Source organism: Oscarella lobularis, chromosome 4 (genome assembly GCF_947507565.1).
Source record: "Oscarella lobularis chromosome 4, ooOscLobu1.1, whole genome shotgun sequence".
In the NCBI taxonomy this organism is placed as follows: domain Eukaryota; kingdom Metazoa; phylum Porifera; class Homoscleromorpha; order Homosclerophorida; family Oscarellidae; genus Oscarella; species Oscarella lobularis.
Genome location: NC_089178.1, coordinates 931,787 through 957,726, shown reverse-complemented (window position 1 = coordinate 957,726; position 25,940 = coordinate 931,787). Strand labels below are relative to the sequence as shown.

At 46.0% G+C, this 25,940-nt stretch overlaps 10 protein-coding genes across 18 annotated transcripts; 7 read left to right on the top strand and 3 right to left on the bottom strand.

Moving 5' to 3' along the window:
- The first annotated feature begins 422 nt into the window (after positions 1–422).
- On the top strand, positions 423–1,776 carry LOC136186352 (ATP synthase subunit gamma, mitochondrial-like). The gene is made up of 7 exons (XM_065973656.1): positions 423–506; positions 559–593; positions 641–772; positions 841–1,189; positions 1,248–1,312; positions 1,364–1,519; positions 1,567–1,776. Exons 1-7 carry the CDS (start codon positions 454–456, stop codon positions 1,668–1,670), a joined length of 894 nt encoding a protein of 297 aa, XP_065829728.1. The 5' UTR covers positions 423–453; the 3' UTR covers positions 1,671–1,776.
- Positions 1,743–3,672, bottom strand: LOC136186351 (uncharacterized). Of its 2 annotated transcripts, none has more exons than XM_065973654.1 (8): positions 3,585–3,672; positions 2,836–3,397; positions 2,677–2,777; positions 2,559–2,624; positions 2,435–2,502; positions 2,243–2,378; positions 1,972–2,187; positions 1,743–1,921 (listed from the first exon to the last, which is right to left on the bottom strand). In XM_065973654.1, the coding sequence occupies exons 2-8, from the start codon at positions 3,326–3,328 to the stop codon at positions 1,913–1,915; spliced, it is 1,089 nt and encodes a 362-aa protein (XP_065829726.1). In that variant the 5' UTR covers positions 3,329–3,397; positions 3,585–3,672; the 3' UTR covers positions 1,743–1,912. The 2 variants fall into 2 exon arrangements, with proteins under 2 accessions (XP_065829726.1, XP_065829727.1); XM_065973655.1 differs by having other exon boundaries at positions 2,249–2,378.
- A 48-nt stretch (positions 3,673–3,720) lies between these two features.
- On the top strand, positions 3,721–4,481 carry LOC136186354 (uncharacterized). Its single transcript, XM_065973657.1, has 5 exons — positions 3,721–3,817; positions 3,901–4,006; positions 4,071–4,156; positions 4,207–4,317; positions 4,377–4,481. The coding sequence occupies exons 1-5, from the start codon at positions 3,770–3,772 to the stop codon at positions 4,440–4,442; spliced, it is 417 nt and encodes a 138-aa protein (XP_065829729.1). The 5' UTR covers positions 3,721–3,769; the 3' UTR covers positions 4,443–4,481.
- Positions 4,480–9,270, top strand: LOC136186347 (rho GTPase-activating protein 4-like). Its single transcript, XM_065973650.1, has 19 exons — positions 4,480–4,676; positions 4,766–4,946; positions 5,020–5,176; positions 5,229–5,291; positions 5,348–5,503; positions 5,576–5,704; positions 5,757–5,978; positions 6,040–6,138; positions 6,196–6,325; positions 6,390–6,499; positions 6,563–6,663; positions 6,721–6,775; positions 6,832–6,892; positions 6,949–7,026; positions 7,079–7,213; positions 7,270–7,378; positions 7,432–7,736; positions 7,797–8,738; positions 8,796–9,270. Exons 1-19 carry the CDS (start codon positions 4,619–4,621, stop codon positions 9,059–9,061), a joined length of 3,357 nt encoding a protein of 1,118 aa, XP_065829722.1. The 5' UTR covers positions 4,480–4,618; the 3' UTR covers positions 9,062–9,270.
- Positions 9,271–9,306: 36 nt separating this feature from the next.
- LOC136186691 (gamma-tubulin complex component 6-like) lies at positions 9,307–14,792 on the top strand. Its single transcript, XM_065974139.1, has 25 exons — positions 9,307–9,646; positions 9,710–9,813; positions 9,876–10,031; positions 10,083–10,424; positions 10,477–10,723; positions 10,777–10,831; positions 10,889–10,946; positions 11,007–11,116; positions 11,177–11,268; positions 11,320–11,453; positions 11,509–11,598; positions 11,662–11,721; positions 11,767–11,937; positions 11,996–12,111; positions 12,339–13,009; positions 13,065–13,151; positions 13,207–13,342; positions 13,400–13,541; positions 13,592–13,748; positions 13,807–13,844; positions 13,897–13,953; positions 14,001–14,076; positions 14,134–14,285; positions 14,335–14,584; positions 14,652–14,792. Exons 1-25 carry the CDS (start codon positions 9,349–9,351, stop codon positions 14,747–14,749), a joined length of 3,897 nt encoding a protein of 1,298 aa, XP_065830211.1. The 5' UTR covers positions 9,307–9,348; the 3' UTR covers positions 14,750–14,792.
- LOC136186694 (methylglutaconyl-CoA hydratase, mitochondrial-like) lies at positions 14,766–16,194 on the top strand. The gene is made up of 8 exons (XM_065974150.1): positions 14,766–14,938; positions 15,005–15,072; positions 15,146–15,413; positions 15,470–15,526; positions 15,586–15,764; positions 15,834–15,884; positions 15,937–15,984; positions 16,046–16,194. Exons 1-8 carry the CDS (start codon positions 14,770–14,772, stop codon positions 16,121–16,123), a joined length of 918 nt encoding a protein of 305 aa, XP_065830222.1. The 5' UTR covers positions 14,766–14,769; the 3' UTR covers positions 16,124–16,194.
- LOC136186692 (serine protease 23-like) lies at positions 16,150–17,902 on the bottom strand. Its single transcript, XM_065974140.1, has one exon. The coding sequence runs from the start codon at positions 17,681–17,683 to the stop codon at positions 16,313–16,315; it is 1,371 nt and encodes a 456-aa protein (XP_065830212.1). The 5' UTR covers positions 17,684–17,902; the 3' UTR covers positions 16,150–16,312.
- LOC136186693 (protein FAM50A-like) lies at positions 16,313–20,364 on the top strand. Of its 8 annotated transcripts, none has more exons than XM_065974145.1 (16): positions 16,313–17,765; positions 17,825–18,077; positions 18,331–18,398; positions 18,503–18,555; positions 18,611–18,750; positions 18,801–18,885; positions 18,940–19,209; positions 19,260–19,333; positions 19,390–19,456; positions 19,510–19,571; positions 19,629–19,705; positions 19,757–19,811; positions 19,860–19,908; positions 19,960–20,030; positions 20,077–20,187; positions 20,242–20,364. In XM_065974145.1, the coding sequence occupies exons 3-16, from the start codon at positions 18,349–18,351 to the stop codon at positions 20,263–20,265; spliced, it is 1,188 nt and encodes a 395-aa protein (XP_065830217.1). In that variant the 5' UTR covers positions 16,313–17,765; positions 17,825–18,077; positions 18,331–18,348; the 3' UTR covers positions 20,266–20,364. The 8 variants fall into 8 exon arrangements, with proteins under 8 accessions (XP_065830217.1, XP_065830216.1, XP_065830213.1 ...); XM_065974144.1 differs by having other exon boundaries at positions 16,314–17,765; positions 18,130–18,398; XM_065974147.1 differs by having other exon boundaries at positions 16,334–17,765; positions 17,825–18,398; positions 18,940–19,039; positions 19,094–19,209.
- Positions 20,365–20,438: 74 nt separating this feature from the next.
- On the top strand, positions 20,439–23,975 carry LOC136186803 (uncharacterized). Its single transcript, XM_065974267.1, has 18 exons — positions 20,439–20,598; positions 20,653–20,797; positions 20,859–21,010; positions 21,066–21,214; positions 21,270–21,363; positions 21,428–21,618; positions 21,681–21,797; positions 21,847–21,927; positions 21,984–22,058; positions 22,111–22,212; positions 22,273–22,338; positions 22,390–22,470; positions 22,519–22,637; positions 22,690–22,801; positions 22,853–22,911; positions 22,959–23,168; positions 23,222–23,288; positions 23,340–23,975. The coding sequence occupies exons 1-18, from the start codon at positions 20,454–20,456 to the stop codon at positions 23,739–23,741; spliced, it is 2,367 nt and encodes a 788-aa protein (XP_065830339.1). The 5' UTR covers positions 20,439–20,453; the 3' UTR covers positions 23,742–23,975.
- Positions 23,781–24,884, bottom strand: LOC136186820 (programmed cell death protein 6-like). Its single transcript, XM_065974291.1, has 7 exons — positions 24,701–24,884; positions 24,581–24,642; positions 24,487–24,531; positions 24,281–24,424; positions 24,210–24,224; positions 24,049–24,158; positions 23,781–23,990 (listed from the first exon to the last, which is right to left on the bottom strand). The coding sequence occupies exons 1-7, from the start codon at positions 24,871–24,873 to the stop codon at positions 23,889–23,891; spliced, it is 651 nt and encodes a 216-aa protein (XP_065830363.1). The 5' UTR covers positions 24,874–24,884; the 3' UTR covers positions 23,781–23,888.
- Positions 24,885–25,940: the final 1,056 nt, after the last annotated feature.

Genomic DNA, 25,940 nt, shown 5'->3' with positions numbered 1-25,940 from the left:
AAAGTCAAATTTTGACGGCTGCATGCAAACAGAAAATCGCAATAACCGTACTACTTCTTTCCACTTTTCTTTATTCCTCCACTCACTAGCGAAATCAATCAAGAAATAGCAAGGTAAGTTATTTTCTTTTTTTTACCTAGTGGTCCCTTTTGCGCCGCTTTTGCTTTCATTTCGGCCAACTTTTTCTGTTCTTCTTTCTGCTTTTGTTTGAATTCTCTGTCTGTCTGTGTAGGAAAAGGCATTTGCTAACGGTTTTCTCCACGAAACTCGTCGCAGACCTCGTCTTCTTCGCCCTGCTTCTTCTTCGGCTGCTTCAAAGGCTTCTTCTTTCCTCCTATTACAAAAACTATGATGGTTAGAGCGAAATTTCGCAAAATAGCTCGCCTTGTCTTCCCGACATTCTTCAAGGTAAAGCACGCGCTTGCGCAGTTGGGACACGAGTGTAGCAGCAACATGGCGGCCACGTCGGTGTTTTTACGACGAAATTCGGCTCTACGAATGCCGTGGTGGGTTAAAAATACTACATTAGGCTCCAAATATTGTATTTCGCTTCTATAGGGTGCCATCGCGATCGATGGTAACGCTAAAAGAAAGTGAGCCCCCCTTCCTCTCTTTTTTCTCCGTTCACGATCGCCTCTAGTCTCGATGCGCCTGCGAAGCGTCAAGAACATTCAAAAAATCACGAAATCGATGAAAATGGTCTCGGCGGCGAAATTCAATCGAGCCGAACGCGAATTGCGAGACGCGAGGACGTACGGGAACGCAGCCCAAGGTAAAAAGAACCCAAGAAAAAAGGCGCACAACCCTCAAACACACTCTCTCACACCCCACCCACCAAAGCCTTTTACGATAAATCAGAAATCGAAGCTCCCGACGAAACGGCTCCAAATCAGCTCATTATAGCAGTGACGTCAGATCGCGGCTTATGCGGGGGAATTCATTCGGGAATAGGGAAGGATTTGAGAGCGTATTTGAGTCAGCAATCGAAGGAGACGTCCACGAAGCTGGTCGTCTGCGGAGACAAATTGCGTTCTCTCTTCCAACGCTCTCATCCCAATCAGATCATGTTGGCTTTTTCGGATATCGGAAAGCGTCCGCCGAGGTTTTGCGAGGCGTCTTTCGTCGCTCAGCAGATCCTCAATAGTGGATATGAGTTCGAGAAGGGAGAAGTTGTATTCAATAAGTTCAGGTCAGGATTACGTGTTATTAATTATTATTTGTATTGACGGTGTTTTTTATTTATTTAGGTCTGTTATTTCTTATAAGGTCACTCATCAGCCTTTTTTCTCCACTGAAACGATATCTAGCTCAGGTAGGAAAAACGTTGGATTTGATAATATGTAAGTGAATTTTTTTCTTTTAGACAAGATGACTCAGTATGACGACGTGGATGCTGACATCTTGAAGAATTATCAGGAATTCTCTCTGGCCAGTCTAATCTATTTTGGAATGAAGGAAGGTGCAGCAAGTGAACAGAGCGCTCGGATGACTGCCATGGACAATGCAACAAAGAACGCTGGTATGATACAACGAGATGCACATATCATCATCATTATTTTGACGTAGGCGAAATGATTGACCAATTGACGCTGAGGTTCAATCGAACGCGCCAAGCCGTCATCACTAGGGAACTCATCGAAATCATCTCAGGCGCTGCAGCTATTGAATGACCGTCACGTGAGATATTTCCCTCCTTTTTTTGTTGACCGTTGCTCGTGTGTCTGTGTGGGTTGGCTCCGGGGTCCAATGTATCAAAATAATATTTGGTTGTACATATTTACTAGCACAAGATACACTTTACAGTACTAGTTGATAAAGACATGCAGCATGCTGATTATTAATAGTTCTGGGGCTAGAGATGATAGCTTTGGCAGGTAAGCCTAATTTAAAAAGAGAACTTCTTGACACCATGTCAATACATCTAAGTATATAGATAAATTTTTCATTGATTTATCATTCTATTTCTCATACTTGTTGGGTATACTGGGACATGTACAAAGCACTGGCCGCAGGCACGTGATTTCCAGCAGCAGACTCCGTCGTCTGCATCAGACTTATATAAGGAGGATTGGCACCACTTCCACCTTCGGTCACATGATCTGGCGACGAGGCATTTATCTCCTCGTGATCAGGTAAGAGTCTCTCGGGCGGAGGAGCAGTTCCGGGTAGTCTGTCGCTTTTTGTAGACTAAAGAAAAGAGTAGCAGGAGTTTGTAGGAGGCAAAGCCATTATTCTCACATACACATACGTCTCTGTATCTTTGGAGAAAGACTTTGAGTGGTTCGATGTAATTGTCAAATCCTAAACTCTGCATGGCGAATAGGATGTCTTCTCCATTGATTGTCTTTCTCTTCTCTTGCTGACATCTCTCGCTGGCCCTGCCCATACATATTTATAATCCGTTTCTTTTATTTATTGCGTATGTGATACTGACTCGCTGGTGATGAAACTTATGAATTCCGACACGCACTCTTGTACGCACTCCTTAGCCCCTTTTGAAACCTTTGAACAGTATAATTGAGTCCACATACATAAAGAAGAGAGAAAGAGATGCTTACTTTTCCTGATACAGGAATCGTTTTCTTCATAATTCTTGCTACATTGGCAATAGGAAGAAAACGATCCTAAAAAAACCCCGATTACTATTAGCAGTGAACAACTCACAGTAAGTTATACTTGCTCTCGTAGCTCAATATCTGGTTTTGTCTCACTATAGTCATCATGATGATGATGATGGTGATGATCAAGCGACGAAGGACTATCATCCACCACCCCAGCTATACAACGACACAAGCAATTGATTGCGCCGATAAAATATTCAATTAAAAATATTACCGGTATGATATCCCATAGCGGCCGTTCCCCCGACGAGCGTCTGCAAATGGCCCTGAAGCGGCGTCGACGCGGCAGCGGCGGCGGCAGCGGCAGCCAAATCGTGCTCATCGTCGCCTCCGTCGTCGTTCTCGGCGGGATTGGCAACGATGAACGACTGAAGGGCGACTTGAACCGACGTTCCCGCCACGGAGGCGGCCGTTCCGTCGCTCGTCGCTCCGTCGCTACCGAGATCTAATCCGCCCGGTGGAGCTGAATGCGGTGCTGCTGCGACGGCGGCGGCGGCGGCGGCGGCAGCGGCGGCGGCAGCGGCGCGATCGTCGTATATGTCCGTCGTCGAGTTGGGATCGCTTGCCGATAGGACTTCTGTTGTTGTTTGCGTCGTTGTTTGTGCTTGGTAGGGTGGCAGGGCTTGCTCTTGCGTCGGCGGCGGCGGTGGCGATAGAGAGGCGACGGCCGACGAAGCGTTCGGGTTTTCTCCGCTATTGTTGTCCATTTTTAGGAGAGGGGGCGCGGTTCGCTCGATTCGATTTTGAACGAAGGCGAAGTCGTGCGAATGGAAACGCTAGGATACATTAGGATTGCGCGTGCACTGTAAGGCGAGTGTGAGATTGAGGTTCGAAGGGGGGCCCTCGGAGTCCCGCGAACTCGACGCGATACGATAGGAGCTTTAGAGACGACATGCATGTGTTGAATGGCCGAGAGTGACGTGATATTTGAATGAATGCGGGCGTGAACGAGAGGCTGTCTACCTTGATACTGGTTGGTTGGCCGTGATCTTGTGGGAGCCAACGGGAGGCGAGCGCAAGCTAACGACGTGAAGTATGGAGGACCAATGGCCAACGACCTTGACGTCACGTTACGTGGCCCAATGGACGTTTGAGTTTGGAGTCAGATGACTTACGTACGGGATTCAGGATTACATATTTGATCGAAAATGAGACTTCTTGTAAAGCATCTACAAGGAAAAGGCGTCGAAATCGATGTACGCTTGTTTTGGATGTCTACGAGGCAGATTTTGATTGTTGAGGCCTCTCTTGAGGGTACGCGTGGCTCGGTTCTCTTTAGATCGACGACGACGCCTCGCTGAACGCTCTAAAGAGCCGAGTAGAAGAAGAAATAGGCGTTCCATCACTCAGCCAAAAATTGGTCTACAAAGGAAAAGTTCTTCAAAGTAAAAAACGCGCGATTTCGATTCAATTCGATTTATTAGTTTTCATTATCTTTTCGTCTTATAGACGATCGTTCCTTATCGAAACAAGGTCTCACGGATCAATCTAAAGTTTTCCTATCGGGAAAAGTAGCCATGTCGACACGGAAGCCAGTAAAGAGACCAGAAACGAAGTGAAATGATTTTGCAAAATCACTTTATAGAGTGAGGAAGTGGACGCACCGGAAACTTCTCATTTGGAGCCGTTGAGAGAATTTCTACGTCGATATTACAGTGAAACCGACGCAGCAAAAATTACTCAACGATTTCAAGAGGTTAATTAGTTAATTAAAATAACTGGTAATGTAAATTAATTCTTTTATTTGACTTTTAGGCTATCAAGTCGACAGTAGATTTGATGAGTTTAGACGATATCGAACGATTTGCTCAGGCGACATAGAAAGTAGTAGTTTTCTCATAACACCTATGAACACAGTTATAGTTTTTTTGCTGCGCAATGTGCATCATGTGAACGGATGTTCGCACAGTCCCGGAAGTGAAATCCCGTACTCCCTAATACTTGGAAAGTTCACGGAAGGAGCTGCGCTCGAAGATTGACCGTTTAGCGATCGAATAATGAGTGCTTCATCGAATGCCAAGAAAGACCTGGCCGATCTCGAATCGCAAACGACCCGTAAGCGACGCGATCCCCGATTCCCACCCGTTTCCCTTGGAAATCAGGCGACAATCGTCGTCTCACCGTCCGCTTTCTCGCATCTGCAGGCATTCGAAAGCAATTCGCCGAACAGATCACCTTTCTCGACGCGCGAACGACCGGAAAAGTCGAACTTCTCGCCGACGTGCAAGAATATTTCCGACGTCGAGCCGAAATCGAGGTCGCCTACGCGTCGAACTTGGACAAATTGAGCGAACGAATGATCAATAAACGACCGCAAACGGGCCGGTACGACGAGTGAACGCCCGGGGAGAGATACGTGTAGGGGGGGCCGGGGGAAACGACGATTTTCGATTTCTAGGCGAGAGCCGACTTCGACGTACAGTCTCTATCAGTCTTTTTTGGCCGAAACGAAGCGAGAGGCGAGGGAGAGACATCAACTGCACGAATTGTTTGCCGGCGAATTTTGTCAAAAATTGGACGGGATGATACGGGACGTACAGCAGATTTCCAAAAAGGTCACGAGGAGGAGGAGGAGGAGTGCCTGTCACGACATTTTTATTTATCTAGGTAAAGGAGGTGGTTATTGCTTCTCAAGACGACTTGAAGAAGAGCTGCGCAAAATTGTCCGAAGTGAGCGAGAAGAAAATCAAAAAGGAGATTTTAATTATATATTTTCTCCTCTCTAGGATTTCAAGTCGTACGTAGTCATGTGCGTTCAGATGGCGGATGCCGAAGACAAGCTGAGAAAAACGAAAGATAAGACGTTGACGTTGGTCACGCAGGACTCTCGTGTTGGCGTGAGAGCGAGCGTGAGGAGGAAGTACGAGGGAAAGGCGTCTAAGGTCATACATAGGGCATGTTTGATTGGGGAGGGTGTTGACTGACGAGAGAATCTTGGGGGGGACGACCCACAGGCCGGCGAAATGTTTCAAGTGGCGAGAAAGAGACGATGCATGTCTCGGAATAAGTATTTGCTCAGCTTGGCCTCGTCCAATTACGCGATGGAGAAGTTTTTCAATGTGGAACTTGTTGATTTTTTGGAGGTGAACAATAGGCGCGGGGAAACCCGTTCTATCCTTCACGCTATTCTTTCAGGTTCTTGACTACGATTACCACGACGGATTGGAGAGACTGTACGATGCGTATATCACAGCAGAAGGGGCCGTTGTGGAGGAACTGAAGAAAAGCATTCATGTGGTGATTGAAAGCAAAAAACAGCTGAATTTCGACGCCGACAAGAACAGACTGATAGAAGAATACTGTTCCGCTTTTTCGCCTCCTGGACACTTTCCTCAACTTCGTTACCCAGATGATAGCGTAGGGGGGAGAAATGGGCTAACAATTTCAATTGTTTAAAATACAGTACAACTTCTCTCAGGTGGAGCATTTGTCGCTCGAGGATGGAGCGTCAGAGGAGAAAGGAAAGTTCAAAATCTTGAAAGAGCGAATGGAAAAAATTGCCGCCGATCTTGAAGGGGTTCGATTGGGATTTAATAATATTTTTTTATTTAAAAAATGTGGCACGTGTTTGCAGGAAGAGAAGGCGTGTCAATTTGTGAAGGAGACATTGGGCCACAAAAAACTTGGCTACGAAGATGCCGTACCAACGTCTTCGTTTGATGAAGATCCGTCGAGTCCGCCGTTTCCAGATAAAGGAAAGACGGGTATGTAAACTAAGAAATCTCATTGCGTATATTTTGAATTTTGCCCGGGGGTTGCTGTTTTTAGCTTCTTTAGATCGTGGTGGGCGTTTTCCGTTTGGAGGAAGGCACGAGAGATCGAGCAGTGGGAATTATCTGCCCGAATCTTCAGCGAAGAGTTTGAATCTGTTTTTGGAGGTCATGGTCACGTGTTTCAAAGGGAGGGGTTCCAATTAATTAATACAATGTGTACTTGTGCAGAAATTTCAAAAATTGAAACAGTATCAGTTTGAGATGTATCACTTGGAAGGGCAAAAGGCATTGTGGGACAAAGTGATAGACGGACAAGACATGGACGACCTGTAGGGAAATAAAAAATAGACAGCATTAATATTTTTGATCTCACTCCTTCCCCCTAGTCAGGCACCTGCTCCCCTCAAGTTATTTGAAACTGATTTGGAGCAATACATTGAGGTAATAGAATACACTGACAAAATTCATCGTCGACGTTTTGTTTGTTTCTTTTTTAGGCTTCTTCTGAACCAATACCATTGATTATTAGAAGCTGTACAAGTCATCTTGAGACATTTGGTGAAAATAATAATAATACAGTAATGATAATAATAGTAGTGTGTTTAATTAACCAGGAGTGAGTGTGGAAGGAATTTTTCGCGTTCCTGGGCCTCAAGCTCTCATCGAGGAACTCAAGGAAGAATTTGAGAAAGGTGAGAGTGTGGCATTGATTTACCCATTAAAAAGAAGTAACATTTTCGTCAGGAGAGGACCCTCTTTCGTCTGAACCGCAGAGCCGCGACATTCACGCCGTCGCAAGCGTCCTGAAAGAGTTCTTCCGAAAATTGCTAAACAGTCTCTTTCCCGTTGAATTGTACGAAACGGTTGTGCAACACGGAAGTGGGTCAACAATTCCCTAGATGAATTTTATTGACTAAGGTTTAATTCTTTCTAAGGAATCGATAGTTTGATGAGCAGAATCGACGCAATTCGTCAAACCGTCTATAAGGAATTGTCTCCGTCGATTATTCAAGTGATGAGATTTCTCTTTCATTTTTTGAATAGGTTAAAAAATTAATACTGCGGGTAGTAAATCGTACCTCTATTACTTGTTTCAGATTGTCCAAGTTTAACGAACAGACGCGAATGAATTCGAGCAATTTGGCTATGGTATTCGGTCCCACTCTCACTCGTCCGCCACTCGGTCGCGATCCTCTCACCCAAGCCCAAGAAGTCGTTTCCATCAATACGATCATGCAAACGTGCATTGATTACTGGGAGGAAATATTTGGCGTCGTGAAAGAGGACGAGCAGGCGCCGGAGGGCGAACAGGGCGAGCAGGAAGAGGAGAGAGCGCGCGAGAGTCAAAGCGAAGACGAAATTCTCGACACCAGCGACATCGACTCGGAAGACTTGTTATCAGGTGAAAAAAAATCAACGAATAATAAAAACGCGCGAGTTCCCCCGTTTTTTTTTTTTGCAGAATTGGAGACAATCGAACTTCGCGCCGTTCACAATTACGTCGCCAAATCGGACAGCGAGATTTCGTTCAATAAGGGAGATCTTCTTCACGCGATTCAGCTGACCGACGACGGGAGTTGGTACGACGGACTGAGCGGTAAGAAGCGCGGTTACATTCCAGCCAAGTACGTCGAAGAAATTCCCCTCGATCTGCCGTCGCCGGAAACGCTTCCCCAACCTCCGCCTTCCGTCGTCGTCGTCGTCAACGACAACAACAACGACGAACCCGTTGTCGCCGCCGAATCGACTCCTCCATCTGAGGAGAAAGAAAAGAACGACGACGGCGACGTCGCGACGACGGTAAACGAACCGGAAACGGCGGCAGCGACGACCGATCCCCCCGCCGTGGATACGACGTCGTTGGAAGCGGCCGAAGCGGAATTAGCCGAAATCACTCAAAATCTCGAAGGTCTCATCGAAACGCATCGCAAATCGTTGTCTTCTCCGCCGCCGGAAGAAGAAGTGACGCCGCCGTTGCCTCGGGTGCCGGAAAATCGAGAGGGAACGACGGGCGACGACGATTCGTCGTTTCCGCCGCCGCCCGAGCCGGTTCACGACAAGAAGGAACTTCCGCCGCTTCCCGACGTCAAAGAGACGGCGAAGCGGCGTCCTGCCGTTCCGGTTCCGTATTCTTCTGTTTCTCCCGTCGCGACGAAGCGTTCGTCTCTGTCTCCTACGGGTCCCGCGCCTTCTTTGTTCGAAGGGGGAGGAAGTCGTCCGCAAACGCGTCCCAAACCGCCCAAGATTCCGGAAAAGTCTCCGGCCGGATCGAGAAAATTAAAGGGAATAGGAGGAGGATCGGGAGGAGGATCGGGAGGAGGATCGCTTCCGTCTACGCCAACTGCAGGCAATATATTTGATCACATTACTGGCGCTAAAGATTTAGCTACAAAACCCGCAGAAGGTCTAAGACATGGCGTCATTTTTTTTCTTCTATCTATAAATGATTACTGAATTATAGGGTTTTTGAGGGGAGATAGGCCCGTCATAAAGGCCAAACCTATGATGTATACGAAGTCTCCTCGACCTATGGCTGCAGGTTCCGCTCCTGCGCCGCCAACGAAGCCACTACCGTACAGGAAGCCGGCGAGCGGTCAATCGGCGGCAGCTGCACTTGCTCAACAGGCTGCGCTGGCCGCTGAAGCGCACAAGTCAAGATTAAGGAAACAGAACGCGGAAATGGACTCGAGAGACGTGGACAATGAAGAAGGGGTGACTCATTTGTAGATCAAAAACTGACGAATTTTGTTTTAGAACCACTATTAGGGGGTTGTTACTGGGGGGGATATCTTATCTTATTTGGGGAGACAAGGTACAGAAAACCCTTTAGAACGTTTTTTTTGTTGTTGAGCCTGGGGAGCTTTCCTATTTTGCAGTCTGGTCTAAGAACTGACGTGCCAGTCCAATGTAGTTCTAATCAGATTTTTAGTGATGTCCGGGGTCTTTGAGTCGTATCCGGGTAACTTCTCTCCGCGCTTTTCGCTTTTTTTCTCCCTTTTTGCTCGATTATTTTCATGTCAGCAACTACCGTCGACTACAGTGTGTTTAGTTTGGTGTGCTCTCTGTGCCAGACGACGCGAACAACGTACGAAAGGCGACTTCGATGCCGGGGAGAAAAACGAGCCGAATCGGCGTCGCTCGTTCGTCGTCTTAAGCGAATCGCTTTTGAAAATGTCTTGAAACGGCGACAGAAACGACGAGGAATGTCGAGCTACGACGAACTCGCGGGAAAACTCTACGAAATGCGAATAACGAGAAACTTCGACGCAGCCAATCAAATCGAAGAAAACCTGCTCCAATTTCACTCTTCAGGCGAGAAAATTTAAAACCTAACCTATGGGAGCAATTTTTCCAAAAAAAGACGTCTGCTAATAGATTCGTTCACCGAAAAAGAATCTATTTTGCGTTTTCTTCTTTGCCTAACAAATATCGACACAAATCAAAAACCCAGGAAATTATACGAATTTCCGACGCACAAGGTACAGGCACTTTTTTTTACTCTCTTCCACGCCGTCATCGTCGTCATTCATATTTCTTATAGCCTAGTGTTTGCGTTCTGCCTTCGAATGCCTTATTCTTTTCCGACTCGTCTCTTTCTTCCGTTGAGCCGAATCCGGGCGGTCGTCCTTATCTTCATTACTCCAGCGACCTGTTTGAAGCCGAGATTCCAAGCCGAGAAACGGACAGCTTCAACGAGGTCAGTTGCTGAAGGAATAATTAATATTATTTTTAATTGCGAATTTTCTAGTTGTTTCAACGAGATCCTGGCTCCGGTCTCACTCATATTCAGAGACTTCCTGTAAAATCGAGGCAACGTAATCTCGATGACGATGACGAGGGAATTGATTTGACGTCATCAGAGGAAATTTTCAATTTTCGTTCTAATACAACGAGTCGCTGTTGTGAATCTTATTTTACCGAGGCGAAATGCGGCGATTTTGACGCGGCGTATCAACTACATCAGAGCAATGTAGCCGCTCTATCAAAAGAAGCTCCGCCTTCTCTTAAAATTCTACATGAGAACGATCTCGTTGACGCTTCGTATCAAGTTATTCTTGGAATTTCTTCTCGGGTGTTCTTATTCGACGAGGTAGTCTCGCTCTCATTACGAATCTCTCGTAATCATCTATTTGATTGCTTAGAATTGTCTCGATTTTGCCGTTTCTTCTGACGTCACAAAAACGGGTTGCAGTCCCGTCAGCACGAAGGCGCTGCTCGAGGAATTTTGCGTCATTGGTCGCGATTATATTCGTCTTGATCATTTGGCCGCGAAATGTGGCGGAAGTTGTCCGGAAAATAGCGGCGGACTCATTTCCCACGCGTTTGGTCTCGCTCTGGAAAAGTACCTTCATCAATACAGAGCCTGTGTTGTAGCAATCGAGAAGAAAGGTATTCGAACGAGAAAGGGACTTCTTTTGTGCCGTCACGCGTGCTTGTCTTAGATTTGTCTTTGCTTGGCTTGTTAGATTGCGTGCGCAATCTAGGAGACCAGCTTGGGTGAGTAAAAAAAGAAGTTCTCTTTGTGTCTACATTAGTTTTTGTGACGTCAATTAGTTTTCTTGGGGATCTTTGTGGCACTCGTCAGAATCCGCGTTCTCCCGCTATGCCCAAGGTCGTACTTTTAGTGAAAACCATTTATCATTGTTTTTTTTTCTTCAACCGTTGACGCCAGGGAATTGAGCTGTTGTCTTATTTGTATGATACTACTGTGAAGTGTGCGAGTTCACCTCATTACACGCTGCTTCTCTTCTTTCTGGAGAAATCCTTACATCCTTATTTATGGCAAGAGCGAAGGATTGACTAGCGAATTTTTTTTTATTAGTGACAAAAATGCTTCTACAGGTTTTTGCATGGCTGGATATTCTACGGGATTCTTTCTGATCCCTGCGGTGAATTGATGATACGAATGAATGAGCAGTATCTATCGTTTCGAGGTCAGGCACTCTCTCGGTCTTTCCCCGCGAACTGTTTAGGGAGATCTCTAGGTGTATACTTCTGGACTCACGGCTACACGATTGCGACGTCTGAAAATTCGATTCCCACTTTTCTCTCCAAGTGGAAACGCGAAATTTTAGTTTGTGGCAAGTCTGTTAATCTTCTCCGAGTCTGCTGTCCGAAAGTAAAGATTGCAGCATCGCGCTTCTAAAATGCTTTCATTTTTTTTTCTCTTATAGAACGTTTTGCTGGAACGCAATCTTTCGCCTCCTCCACTAAAACTATGCTGGACTATGGACAGTCTTCACGAATTAGAGGAAAAGTGCCAAGTAAGTGTTCGAAATAAAAAGCATGCTGTAATTGATTAGATATTCTTCTCTCTTTTCCCGAAGTTGTATAGGAGCGACGTTGAGAGTAAAATAGAGAACGCTGATAGGATAAAAAGGCAGCTGGTGAGTATTTCGGTGAAATTGTTCGTGTCTTTATCTCCGGTTTAGGAGTTTGATAGAAAGAAGGAGACGTTTGACGAGGCCGTAGCAAAAAGGCATAAAGCAATCGAGGCGATTCAACGAGACGAAGATCTGAGGATGCAGCAGCGGGAAAAGGAAGACGAAAAGAAGAGACAATTACTAGAATCACTTAAGAAGCAGCTAGAGGAAAGCATCGAGGCACGACGACCATCCAGAAACATCCACACTTCTTTATTTAATTACGCTTTGTCTGTAGAGAAAAGAGTCGGCTGCCAAGCAAGAACGAGAAGAAGATCTAAAACGGATGCAAGTTCTGGCGGACAAAGAGGCTTTGGAAGCGCAACTGGATCAAGAACTTAAAGAGAGAGTGAAGTGAGTCAACTAATAATTAAATACTTTATTCGGAGGGGTTCCCATAAACAGTTCATTAGTGAGATTTCCTCCGAGGTGCCGTCACTGTTTTCCTCGCGCTTGTTATGTAAAACTGAAGGGTGTTGGTATATTATATGCCTTTGGGTTCGAAAATTTTAGCTGTTGAAAATTGAAAGTCGAATGGATTCCCGTAGGAATGGTGTTGCGATTTCTTGATTTCTTCTTAGAGAAGAATTGGTTGCGCACTACGAGGAACTCTCGCGAGAGGCAGCGAAGCGAGAAGAGAGAGCTTCGTGGAGAATAAAAAGAGCCGAGCTTGACGAGGAAAGAAGAAAGTTTTTGAGGGAAGACGACTCTTATTGGATTGAAGCTCCAGCGAAAAACGCCGAGGATGACGAGGAAGAGTTAAAACCGCTAGAAATTCTTCCTGAGCCTCAATCGGACGAAAAGTCTTCCTTGGTGATAGTCGAAGAGGCTATGAGACACATTGAAGGCGTAGGAGATACGGAAGAGGAGAACGGGGATGATGGTAATGTAGATTCACTTGCTAAAACAACGGCAGAAGAAGAAGAAGAAGAAGAAGAAGCAGAGAAAGGCGATGATTTAACTGCAGTATATAGCGAAAATAAGGAAGAAGAAGTCGTCAAGGAAACGGCGACAGACGATGAAATAGCAGAAAAAATTCTCGTAGACGACAAGGAAGCAGATGGCGTACGTTCAAGTCGCGGTCAAGCTCCTCCGTCTGTCGTCCAAGATCTTCTATATCCTCGAGAAGAGGACTCCGATTTTCCGGTGTACCATTCAACGAGAGGAGCGGCTCCCCCGTCGACAATTCAAAACTTGATGTACCCTCTAAAATTTCGTGAAAACGACGTTCGAGACGAGACAGCGCCGCAAGGTAAGCCGCGTCCGCCGGCGTTAAGTTGTCATGCTTCTAAAATTAAAATTACCAGGCGAGGAATTTAATGTTTGGGCTGATCCCGTTTTGGCTATGTTTCGAGCTGGAATTGAGCGCTACAAGGACGACTTCGGTTGTCTCGGTGAGAATTAATAATAAAAAGGTTTTTTTGCTGATGTCATTGGCTTGCTTATTAGGGGATCGACCCGATGGCGATTTAATTGGAAAAGTTGTAGATGCTTCGTCACAGGACGACGAGTTGTTGAGTTTGGATGCTGGCTCGGTTTTGCCCAATTTGATTGCTCGCTCAATTCTCGCTCCCCTCGAATCTCAGTACGAATAGCTCTTTCGTATATTGATGCATTAGCGAAAGGGTTGGGTGCTTTATAGGGTGGAACTAGTGAATAGCATCATTCTCAAGTACTTCATGCAAGACTTGAAGATAGGAGAACACTTCGAAGCGATTCGCTTATTTCTTTTACTTGAAGACGGCGAATTCGGGCACGCTTTGACTGACAGTCTCTTTCATAAGGTAAACGCGACGAAGGGAGGAAAATTGCTTTCTTTTTATCGTCTCTGTAGATTGCGTCTGGTGTTAGTGTGATCGAACTTTGTTCGTATCCTTTTCTCAACGGGCTTCTCGCCCAGTCATTGCAGGCGTCACTTCATCGCGATTCAGATTGCACTTTCAACTTGGGCTTTGCTCTCAAGCATATTCCCGCCGTGCTCAATCCATTCGGTACGGTACAGCCAAAGAGTAATAGTACTCTCGCAGTTTTATTCTATTTTCTTTTCAGATGTTGGCTCTTTGGATTTTCTTCAGCTACGATACGAGGCGAGGCTCCTTGTTTCATGTTTTTTTTGTAGTAACAGTCTCGCTTCTGCAGATTGAATGGCCTCTGAATATTGTCATAACGGAAAGCTCTATTGCTAAGTATAACAAGGTAAGATCTGAATTGGTTCTGGGTTCTTTTCTTCACGTGAGTATTAGCTATTTTGCTTTATGCTCCAATTAAAAAGAGCGTCGTGGGTACTAAAGGAGATAGGAATACGATTGAAAAGAAGCGGTACGCAGCGTAGGGCTACAATTAATTAATTTATTTATTTGTAATTAATTTTCACAGGTCTGCAGATGCAACGAAAGGGCGAGCAGTATCACAAATTGCACCTATTTCGACACGAGATGCAACATTTTGTCAATGTGATGAGTGGCTACGTCGTCAATCAGATATTGAACGTCAGCTGGAAAGAATTTCAGGAGAAATTGTCGAAACTCGTACACAGTTATGAGTACGCGAATCTCCTTATCAATTCATGTGTTTTAGACGGGTGGCCTGGATGAATTGCAAAGCTGTCACAATAGCTATCTGAATACGATGCTGTATCGGTCTCTTCTGACGAAAAGAGCGTCTTCCGTGATGAATATCATTCGTGACGTGCTGAGTTCCGTACTCCGATTTCGGGTTCAGTTGATGTCGGATCATTGGAGAATTCGTTTCGCCCAACATCCGGCTTTTGACAACATGGTCGAAACTCATAAAAAATTCAAAGAATATTCTTTCTTTTTGTTCAGTGGTAAGACCTATATTGTAGAATTGAGCGTGCTCGTTTTAATTAATTAATTAATTAATTGTCTTTTTAGTTGTATCCAGGCTGGTCGAAAGAGGCTATCAACCGCATCTGGAAGACTTGCTCTTGCGTTTAAATTTTAATGGGTTCTGTGGAAAAAGACCGACCTGATTTTTTGGTTTAGAGATCACATGCATCGAAAACAAGACCCGTATTCGATGTTTATGGCCGCCGCCTCGTTGTTCTCGAAATTGCGGCCCGCCAGGCTTTTACCGAGACAATGGGCAATCCCATTTAGCACTCATCTAAGCGATCAAGCTAGAGAAATTCGATTAGACGTCTTAGACGGCGAGAAAAAAGGTGGGCGTACGTAACCCAGACTCGCTTCTTTGCAACAACAACGACAAAGTTCCGCATTCCGCGTAGGAATCGGCGTCATAGCGATCAACAGACCTCAGACTCGAAACGCAATCGGACGCCAATTAGTATCTCAAGTACGTTTAGAACAAAAAAGAAAGAAAAAAAGAAGAACGCCTCCGTTGAACGCGCGCGCGCGCCCATCTACAGCTCGGCGAAGTTCTCGACTTCATTCGATTTTCGAACGAAATTCGAGTCGTCGTCATCAAAAGCGACGTCGACGGCATATTTTGCGCGGGCGCCGACTTGAAAGAGCGCGCGACGATGCGAGCCGAAGACGTCGGACCGGCCGTTTCGCGAATGAGATCGATATTGGGAAATCTAGCGAACGTGCCCCAACCGTTGATCGGCGCGATCGACGGAATAGCCGTCGGTGGAGGACTCGAAATAGCGCTGACGTGCGACTTGAGAACCGCCGGTAAAAAATCAATTTGGCTGATTGTTGTCCCCCCCTTATCGTATTTTCTTTCGAAGCGGAATCGACGAAAATGGGATTGGTGGAGACTAAACTCGCCATTATACCTGGAGGGGGTAATGGGACGTGAAGGGTTGGGGGTCCTCTTGTTAATTAGAACGGTTCCGAATCGAAGGTGGCACGCAGAGATTGCCTCGTCTCGTTGGATTGTCTCGAGGCAAGGAGTTGATTTTTACCGGACGACTGGTAAGTGGTAAAGAGGCTCATTCAATTGGATTAGTCGATCGACTGGCGGATCCATCGCAATCGGCGTACGACGCCGCGTTGGCTTTGGCTAGCGAAATTCTGCCTCAGGTAGTGGGGGAGACTCGGAAAATTGCGGCGCGTTTCTGTGCCGCGTCGGTTCATTGATTGGATTTGTAGGGGCCTATTGCCTTGAAGATGGCCAAGACGGCTATTAATAGTGGCATGCAAGTCAGATAAGAGAGATTAGATGTATAGACAGCGTCGCTGTAACAACAATTAGGTGGACCTTGCTACTGGACTTCAGTTTGAAGAAGCTTGTTACGCTCAGGTGTGCGAGGGGAGAGGGGAAGGGAGGGAGGGAAGATGCACTGTCTGGTTTTTTTTTTTAGGTCATTCCTACGAAGGATCGAATCGAGGGATTGAAGGCGTTTAAGGAGAAGAGAAAACCGGTTTACAAAGGTGAGTAAATGGAACGAACCGGACCCTACAGCAATCCAATGAACTTTTTGTTTATTAATAATAAACACTCGGAACCTGCTGTGTCATGCATGCAAAGAGAAGAGCGATAAAAAAAAGTGGAGGTCTTTCAACGTCATCTAACTGTTAGTACAGTCGTCTTTGGTATCTAAAGCTCGGTCTCCGCCCCTCTTTACTCGTTAGTTAGTTCCATTCCGTATAGATTGGTTAGTGACACTGTGACGCGTCGGTAGAGATGTCGTAGGGAGCGTTGTTGCCGTGGATTCGGTAGTAGCAAGTGTTGGTGTCGTTTGATTACGAGTTGTTGGTGTTGGAGGAGGCGCAGTAGTTGTTGGTAGAGGCGCAGTAGTTGTTGGTAGAGGCGCAGTAGTTGTTGGTAGAGGCGCAGTAGTTGTTGGTAGAGGCGCAGTAGTTGTTGGTAGAGGCGCCGTAGTTGTTGGCGGAGGCGAAGTCGTGGTTGGAAGCGGCGGCGGCGGGCAATATTTGTGACATTTCATCCTTCGGCAAGTACTCTCTTTGCTCTGGTAGTAGTAAACGTTGTCGAGGGGACAACAACCGAGCCATCTGCAGATTTGTGCCACCTTGGGCGACGTCAGTCGAACGGCAGCGTTAAAATGATTGTAGCCGGCGATCGTTGCTCGCCAACGATTTCCCGAAAAAACCGCGACGACTCTACGATTTCGACCCTTGAGTTTTACGTGGACTCCCGCCCCCGAACTTCCCGGCGCAGCGTCGCAACGAAAGTAGAGAACGTCGTCGTCTTGCTCGACGACCCGGCAATATCGACAGCACGCCGATTCGCAGTCCTCGTCGTAGCCGCAGAAGTAGATCTGCGCGTGAAAGCCGTGTCGGGATCCCTCGCTCACCGTCGTCGGCATCCAAACGTAATTACTATTACTCTTCAGTTCGAGAAGCGCGTAGTCGTATCGCGGCGCGATCGTCGCACTGCCGCGCGTCCATCCGAGAGGAAGGAACGTCGATTGGACGCGGCTCCAATCGAAGGCGGTGTCCGTGCGAAGGTGACCCACTTTGAGCGTGCGATATCCTCGCACGTACGCCGTTCGATTGTGTATGCAGTGGGCGGACGTGAGGACGTGACGCGAGCTGATCTGCGTGCCCGTGCAACCCGTCGAGATTTTGACGATTGCCGAGAACGGATATTTGTTCGCTTTCGATCTCGGATCGGCCTGTGTTCGCTCGTCGACGCCGTAGATGCGACGCTTTCGTCTACTTCCGGCTTTGCGACGTTGGACTCTCGGCCCGGGATCGGCGGACGCGGCGGTCAATTCGCTAATGTGATTCAGTTCGACGATCTGATTTCGGATTTTCTCTTGTCCGCGCGGAATCCACGACTGTTCGTAAGATAAGGCAATGCGGAGTTCTTCCATACAGTCGGTCGCATTAGCGGTCGATGTCGTCATCGATGCGGTTGGAACTTTGTAGTCGAGTTGAAAGCTGGCGTCATTGAGGTGTAGTAGATTCGCACAGGACTGGGGAGCACTGTCGCCGAAGCAACTCAGAAAGGTCACGGTGAGGAAAAGACGGAGCATCGTCGTCACGATCGCGGTGCCGGTGATAGCGAGTTGATGAGTACGAATGGTGGAGAAACGACGAGGCCAAGTGCTTTTATGGGTAGGTGGCCCCGGCCCCGGCCCCCCTATTGATCACTTCCCTAATTCGACAAATTAAAGTGCTCCACGGATGTTTCGAGCGTTCAGTGCCTGTTTATTTTCGATCCTGATTGACTTTAAAAGGAGCCGCGGATCTGTCTTGTCTCGCGCGTTTCTCACTTCAAGGCTGGACGGATACAACCACCACCAAGAATGGGAACAGGAGGCTGAGGGAAGCCAACTCGCTGTTGACTGCATATTTTATTTCTTTGCCACACATGGACTAAACGTCGTCTAAACGAACCCAGGAGGCATTTGTGAACTTTTTGGACAGGTATTACGCGGTACAGAATGTCACTATCAATCCCTCTTGCAGTGCCGATTAGTTGGACCCTGCTGTGGGATCACACTCCGCACGGCCTGATGATGGCCTGTTTACTGTATTAGTTCGTCGAAATGGGTCGGAAGTAAATGCAAATGCCACCGCATGGTGTGCTAATGAATAGACAGACACGCGTTGGACGATTTAGTTGACAACTGAGTTGACATGGAGAACTAGACTAACAAACTGCCTATTTTTCTCAAAGGCTTTCCAGCTATCACAGATGTACGAACAGAATGGAAGCACACCTGCAGTAAGGACACTACATCTCCGGTATGTAATAATGTAGTAAACGCACTGCCTAATGGTCCGTAATTAGGAGGTGTGGCATGCATGATACGAGGCACTAAATTACTTTTATTTTTTGCTTTATCTAGTACTGTGTTTGGGTCATTTTTTTGCAAAGTACCTCCTTTCCGCTGGGTTTTTTGTATGTCTGTGCCTGACGTCAGCAAACCGCGTCATTAATCTGATAATAAGTGCAGCGTGCGCTAATCCTCCACAGTACGAAAAGATGGCTCACTACAAAGGAGCTTCTTCCGAAGCAAATCGAGCCGCTGCGTTGCTGAAACAGCGAGAAAAAGATCGCGAAGAGTTGGAACGACTAAAGAAAAAGATCACAGAAGTTTGTTTTGTGTCGAAAAATCCATTTTTGTTACGGAGAGCGCATTGTAGGACAACGAAAAGCGCTCAGGAGTGGAGAAAAAGTTTTCTTCTCATTTTGATTTTGTAGAAGAACAGCTCAAATCGCAGACCATAGGTATTCCGAGAAAGGCAGCGAAATTTTCGATGCAGTTCGATTTTTTTTCTGTAGGATTGGTGACTCTTCAGCAAATGAAAGAAAAACGAAAATTGGTCATCAAAGACCACGAGAAAAAATTAGCGGCTCAGCTTCCAAATGAAAACAAAGCAGGGTTAGCAGAAATGTTGAAGGGGGGCGAACTTTGTGAATTTTTTGCTTGGCTTAGACTCGATCAAAAGGGCAATAAAATTAAGAAAAATTCAAAAACGGCGACCTTGTCTTTTGACTTGAATGACGACGAAGAAGAAGAGGAAGAGGAAACAGAGGAAGAAGATTATGAACGTAGAGTCAATGGTCTTTTTGGTAAATTTCGAATAGAATTTTTTCTTTAGTTCCCACGAAGAAGAAAAAAGTGGGAAAAGATCCCAGCGTCGATACGTCGTTTTTACCTGATAGGGACAGAGACGTATAGCAACCAAGTCAAAAGCTTCCTTTAGAGAATTACTATATGTACTTCCTTAGGAGTTAGAGAGGCTGGAAAGAGAAAGACTTCGACAGGAATGGGAGACAGAGCAGGAGAAGTTGAAAAGTGAATTAAATACCTGTCTTTGTTGGAAAGATGGTGTGACGTATATTTTGTAGATGAGGACATTGAAATAACTTTTAGCTATTGGGATGGATCGGGTCACAGGAGAACGCTAAGGGTAAGAAAGCAAATTCTTTCTTTTTATATTAATTAAAACGAAAGTTTGGCTATCTAGATGAAGAAGGGAAATTCCGTTGGGCAGTTTTTGTCCAAAGCACTCAAAGAACTCAGAAAGGATTTTCCGGAACTGAGGTTAGTTTTCGAATTATGATTTGTTACATTTCTTCAATTTTCATTTTCTAGAGGAGCGTCAACTGATGAGATGATGTACATTAAAGAAGATCTCATCATTCCTCACGTGTGTGCTAAATTTAAATAATTTTTAGTTATTCATTTATTCATTTAGCATTTCACTTTTTACGATTTTATTGTGTCACACGCCAGAGGAAAAAGCGGTGAGTAAACGTGCCTCTAGACTACCCGATAAAACGATTTTTTTTCTATAGGTCCTCTGTTCAATTTTGATGTTCACGAGGATATTCGTCTCCTGAGTGACGCTTCAATTGAGAAAGATGAAGTAAGAAAGTACTGTAGTGTGACAGATGACAATCTTCTCTTTGCAGTCCCACGCTGGCAAAGTGGTGCTGCGAGGATGGTATGAGCGAAATAAACATATCTTCCCAGCAAGTCGATGGGAACCTTATGACCCAGAGAAGAAATGGGAAAAATACACGGTAAATAAATGTCAATTGCGCAAACTGCATTGGAATCCAGCGCGGTGTGGTTAGATCAGAGACACTGTCAACCAGTGAGAAATGTGACATCACGTCGGGTTTATGTCATTTGGACAGTGATGTAGTGTCAGTAAAAATTAAATTAAATTAAATATGTACAAGCGCACAGTCAGGCGCCCAGGCGCACCATAGATAGGCGCACGTGACTTGATTGGTAGCGCGCTTCGCTTATCTGCAGCAAAACTGCTCAAAAATCAGAGCTTAGAATGTTGCTAACGTTACCGCTCCTGCTGCTTGCTTCCTCGTGCATTGGCGTCTCTTCTGATCAGCTTGCTGGAGACTCTCCCCTCGTCTTCATCGAAGGAGACAGCAGCCCAGCTCTCCAATTGGCTATGAGAGACGTCGAACAAGGTGAGAAACTTATCATCTCCTTCTCTTCCCAACAGCAACAACACGTCCTTGCAGATTGGTACAAAGTCCTCGGCTATCCTCCGGTTGTATTGACCAGCAGTCCAACAAACACAACGTTTGCTGGCGTTCCCTCGCAACTCGTATCCGTTTTTATTGGCTCGACATCGGCCTCGTGGCTCTCCGCTTTCAAGATACCAAGGCAGGAAAATTTGCATTTTTTAAAATTGAATTATCGACGCGAGTTTCCTTCCGGTGGACAGTGGCTGCAATTTGGATGGAAATGAAAGTCACTGCGTCTTTTCCGCTACCGATCCTTTTCGAAAAAATGCGACAAGCATTGTAGCAATTGGAATGGGTCTCAGAGGCGTCATCTACGCGGGATACACGTTCTCGGAGAAAATTTTGGGAGTCGGTGAGAGTCCGCGACTCGTAACGTCGTCAAATTTTGAAAATTGTTTTTATTACAGATCCTTGGTACATTTGGGTTGATCACGATCCAATGTTCAAGCCTAATGGAGTTGAAGTGACCGGCGACGTTCTCTTCTCCTACAGCATGCCGATCTTCAAGTACAGATGCATTTTTACTAACGACGAAGATTTGCTCGGAGGATCCAAGGCGAGTTCGCGAGCACCGAACGAATGCAATGATTTATGACGTCAAATTTTCAAAGGCTGATCCGCTCGGAGAAGCCGTGTTCGACAGAACGACGTGGGACAATTTGTTTGAGACGCTTCTTCGACTGAAGGGAAACATGTTTCTCGTCGGTAAAAGGAAAAAAATAATTGAGTTAATAATTAGCTGCGTTCACTCTTCGTTTTTGTTTTGAAGGAACGATTCCGTTTCCTGACGAGTTCAGCTTGAAACTTGCCAGTCGAAGGGGTCTCGTATTGACCCAACATCACTTCAATTTATTGGCGCTGGATACGTCGCGTTGGCTGTATGGAAGTGATTACTGGTCTTGGACCAAGTATCCTAATTTGATGGCGTACTCGTGGAAATCAGGAATTGCTGAACTTCAAGTAAGCAGTTTATTTTATTCATTCATTCGTTTAGAGATGCGTTCTTTTCTCTTTTTTTCTAGGATCGCGAAGTTGTTTGGAGTGTGGGGCTGAGAGGGCTCAATGACTATTCATATCCTTGTCCTGGTTGTTCTGATGAAGAAAAAGCGGAATTGATCAGCACAGCCATCGGAAATCAAGTAAGAGGGCTGAAGTTTAACTACGAACCTAAATCTCATGTTTTTGCAGACTGCGTGGATTCGAGCTGTTCAGCCTGATGCTGACCTAATAACCTATCTATGGGACGAAGGGGCCAATTACTTTAGAAAGGCATGCATAATTCATTAATTATAATAATAATTTTTGTGTGAGCGTTTCGCCTCAAGGGCCTACTGCACATTCCTGAGGGAGTTCACATTATATTCACGGACGAAGGTGCTGGCTTCGTTCAAGATATTGATGTAATAATAATATTTTGTCATTACCAAAATGTAGTAGCAGTGTCTTCTGTAGCTCTTGCAGCCTGGCAGTGGCCTTTACTTTCATACAGCGATGTTGAACGGGCATGCGAATCAATTGACAGAAATGGTGCCACCAGCCAGATTCTACGAAGAGGTAAAAAATACATGTGTGGAAAGAAGAAACGGTACACAAAAACGCTCATCTTCAATTTAGGGCCAACAGTTCGTAAAGAAGAATGCCACGTTTGCTGTCATTATAAATACGAGCGATTTGCGTCCCGTAAGCGCATATATTAGACCTGAAGAGAGCATTTTTTTACTCGAAGTTTAGGTTCCTTTGAGCACCGATGCCGTGCTTAAATTCGTGTGGAATCCTAATGACTATCTCAAAGAGGATCCCAACTCAACTCAGGTAGGCGAGTGTCACTTGTAGTGGGGAGGCAATGACTTGTCGTCGCAGGCGAAATTCATATCTGATTGGTGCCAACAGAGATACGAATTAGATGCAGATTCGGCTACCAAAATAGCGAACGCCTACACGTCTTATTTCAATACTCCTTACATAGCTGAAGGACGCGGGTATAAATGAAACTGAAGTTTTGTGACGTCTCTCGTGACACTGTGTCGTTAGAGACCATTATCTCGCCAATCAGCTTAAAAGCTTAGCTTCAGAATATACGACTGATTTGACGAAGAATGGAAAAGCATCCGACGATCTTGCCAAGAAAGCAGACATCGCTAAGGTAATCATACATAGATCAGATCTCTTCTCGTAATAGATTTGGTCAATATAGCCCGTTTCTCTTCCGCACGTGGCTGAACTCAACAATACCGTTGCCTCCTTAGAATCTCTGTATGCTCTGCACTTCGCATTATAACTCGTAGTGATATGTGACGTAGGATTCCAGCGCATCGTCTAAGATTTTTCAAATCTCATTTGGTTATGCAAGTTGGTCTTCATCTGTCCGCCCTGCAAGCTATCGACACTCTCGCGCGTTCCATTATCGAATCGTCGAAGGGAAATTCCAGCGGGGCAATTAGTTTGGGAAGCATGGCTTCCGAGCAACTTTCTATGCTATTTGCCTATGAAAGAATGGCAGAATTTGGCAGGTACGAAAAACTTCGTATTTTTCTTATTTTTTCTATATCATCAATTGATCAAGGTGGCATGGTCTGTACATGCATGACTGGCTTGTTAACTACCATCGCACTCGACGAATCCTCATGGGTGTATGTCTGTTTTTTGCTTGAACTCTAAGGTCTACTTTGTTCTTCTTCTAGACTGTCGCTCAGCTCAACAAGTTGCCGCCGCCCCTCGTGCAACCGGGAACCGGATACAACGACTTCTACGCTTACCAGCTAGTCCACAACAACTTTCCTTATTTCTACTACAACGACACGTGGAATGGACGCAATTTCGTCATCATTTCGTGCCGACAATGTGTCAATACGTCGGACGGCGGCACGTTCGCCGGCCCATCAGCGACCATTTCCATGGAAATTCTTCAAACTGGGTCCACCATTCATTACACGACGGACGGCAGTGATCCCACGGCGAGTTCGCCGTCCTACTCCGAGCCAATCACCGTCACTCAAACGACTACAATCAAAGCGTGCGGATACGTCCGAACCACGTCGCTTCTCGTCGTCAGCAACGTGACGTATAGAAAAATCTCTCCCTAGCTGGTTACCCTCGCTGTGACGCGCGTTTTTTCATTGCAATTATTTTTCTAAACATTTTTTTGTATTAGCTGACGCAAAGCAAGGAAAAACAACAAAGAGGACAAAAAAAAACGTTGAACGTTCCAGTTGAATTCGGACACTTTTTCTCTACGTCTTCAACGAAAAGACGAGCGAGAGAAACTGCTCGTAATTGATCTGAATCCATCCGTTCCGGCTTGTGTCGTGCTGACGAAACGAAGCGGTCAACGTCTATAGAAACATCACGATCCCGCCCATTTTCTAAAATCTACGTCGAATGATTTCTTACTTGAAGAGAGACACAGCATTGGATGAAATCGTCAAAACTGATCACACCGCGGCCAGATCGATCAAATTTCTTCACCAGCACCGTATAAAATCGATCCGACAACTGATAGCCTGAAAAACAATGAACAACGAACGCAAGAGAACGTATCTCGCTTTACGTACCGAAGCTGGTCAAAGCTAAAAGGTAGGGTACATAAATAATTATTTTTTTTCTATTTTATTTTGAGGCTTGCCTATCTTTAGTTCGTTTCTGTCGATCGATCCCGAGTTGTCGCGGTCGTAAGTTTTGAAAGTCGTCTGCCAATCGGTCACGTATTTCCAAAGGGATCCGAATTCTTGAAAATTGATCGTTCCGTTGCCATCGCGATCGAACATTCCTACATGACATCAAGTCAGATTCTGGACGTCATGCCCGTAATCGTGTGATTTCGCCTCTGACCGATCATCAGACGAACTGTTTCCGGATTGAAAGGCATCCACGTGCCTAGGTAAGTTTCAATTTTCGATTACTGACGGAATTCGCGTCATCGTACCGTTTTTTAAGGCCTCCTGCAGTTCGTTCGCCGAGATTGCGCCGCTTCTATCTCTATCGACTCTACATTGTCCGCAGTGAGGCGTCTGTCTGCTTCTCAAAGTCATCTTGCGACACAAACCTCTGAAAAACGCCCCAGAGAAACTGTTGATCGGGCGGTCCTGGAGCTGGTGGACGCGCTGGAGGCTGCTGATAGCCGCCCGGTTGCTGATAGCCACCGGGGGGCTGCTGGTATCCTGTCGGGGCCTGTTGATAGCCGCCCTGTTGATAGCCACCTCCCTGTTGATACGCCATGACGCGACTAACGCACTTTCAACCACGTGACCATCTCGTCTGCGACCACGAGAACGGTGAAAAACAGCGAAACAATTCAGGTATGTAGCTCTTTGTTAGTTTGAGAACGTTTCTGGTGCTTTTCCGCCCTTACGAGATCGTCTAAACTCTTTTGGAGAGCTGAAATGCGTTGAGAGAGCATTTGCTTGTGATCACAGTTTGTAAACGGAGGCTTCTCGGTCGAAAAAGCCCTCAGAAAGAGTGTAGAACCTCGAACGCCCGCTCTAGCTTATTACACTTTCTCTTGTTCTATAGACTGGATTGTGGGTATGAACTTCGAAGAGAGGATTCAGGAATGACGAAGAGGTAGACCGCTGTCCCAACGTCCTCGGCATGACGGGTTGGTCCAACTGCGGGACCACGAAGACTTGCAATCTTCCTTATAGTTGCAGTCTTCTAAACTGCCTGTATGCCTCCTTTTGGTATGAGGCCATAACGTCTAAAAGGCCAACGTCTCCTGGGCAGGCCTACATCAACTGCTGAAGCGGTTGTGCGGCCCCGAGAAGGAAAACTGCCCACTCACGGCGTGCATCTCCCATTCTAAGAGCTACTATTCTTATTGGTGGTTTCTCCGGGAGAACGACGTCTACAGCAAAATATGTGTCTGCAAGCGTCTTCTTGATTTCAGCTGCAGGCACTCACAGCCCAAAAAGGAAAGATAAAAAACGAGGAAATAAAGATGACAGGTTTGCATAGAACGTATTGTCTATTTTGCACTAATTTTCGTTGGTAGGGGCTTTGGGGTCCTGAGCATGACCCCATCATTAAAAACTGCTCCGGGGTCCTGGGCAAGACCCCGTCAACAAAAACTGCCCGCGAAGAAGAGGAAGAGGCCTGTTTGTTTTTTCGTTTTTATTGAAATAAAATTTCTGTACCCTACTCTTTTCTCCATGACGGCGGCAGCGCACGCGGGGTGCACCACCCCGCCGGCGCCCTAACTAACTAACCTACACTACACTAAGCCTATCTACCAACCTAGCGCGTCAGGGGAGCAAAGTGTGCAAATCATGTTATGCACCTAACTACGC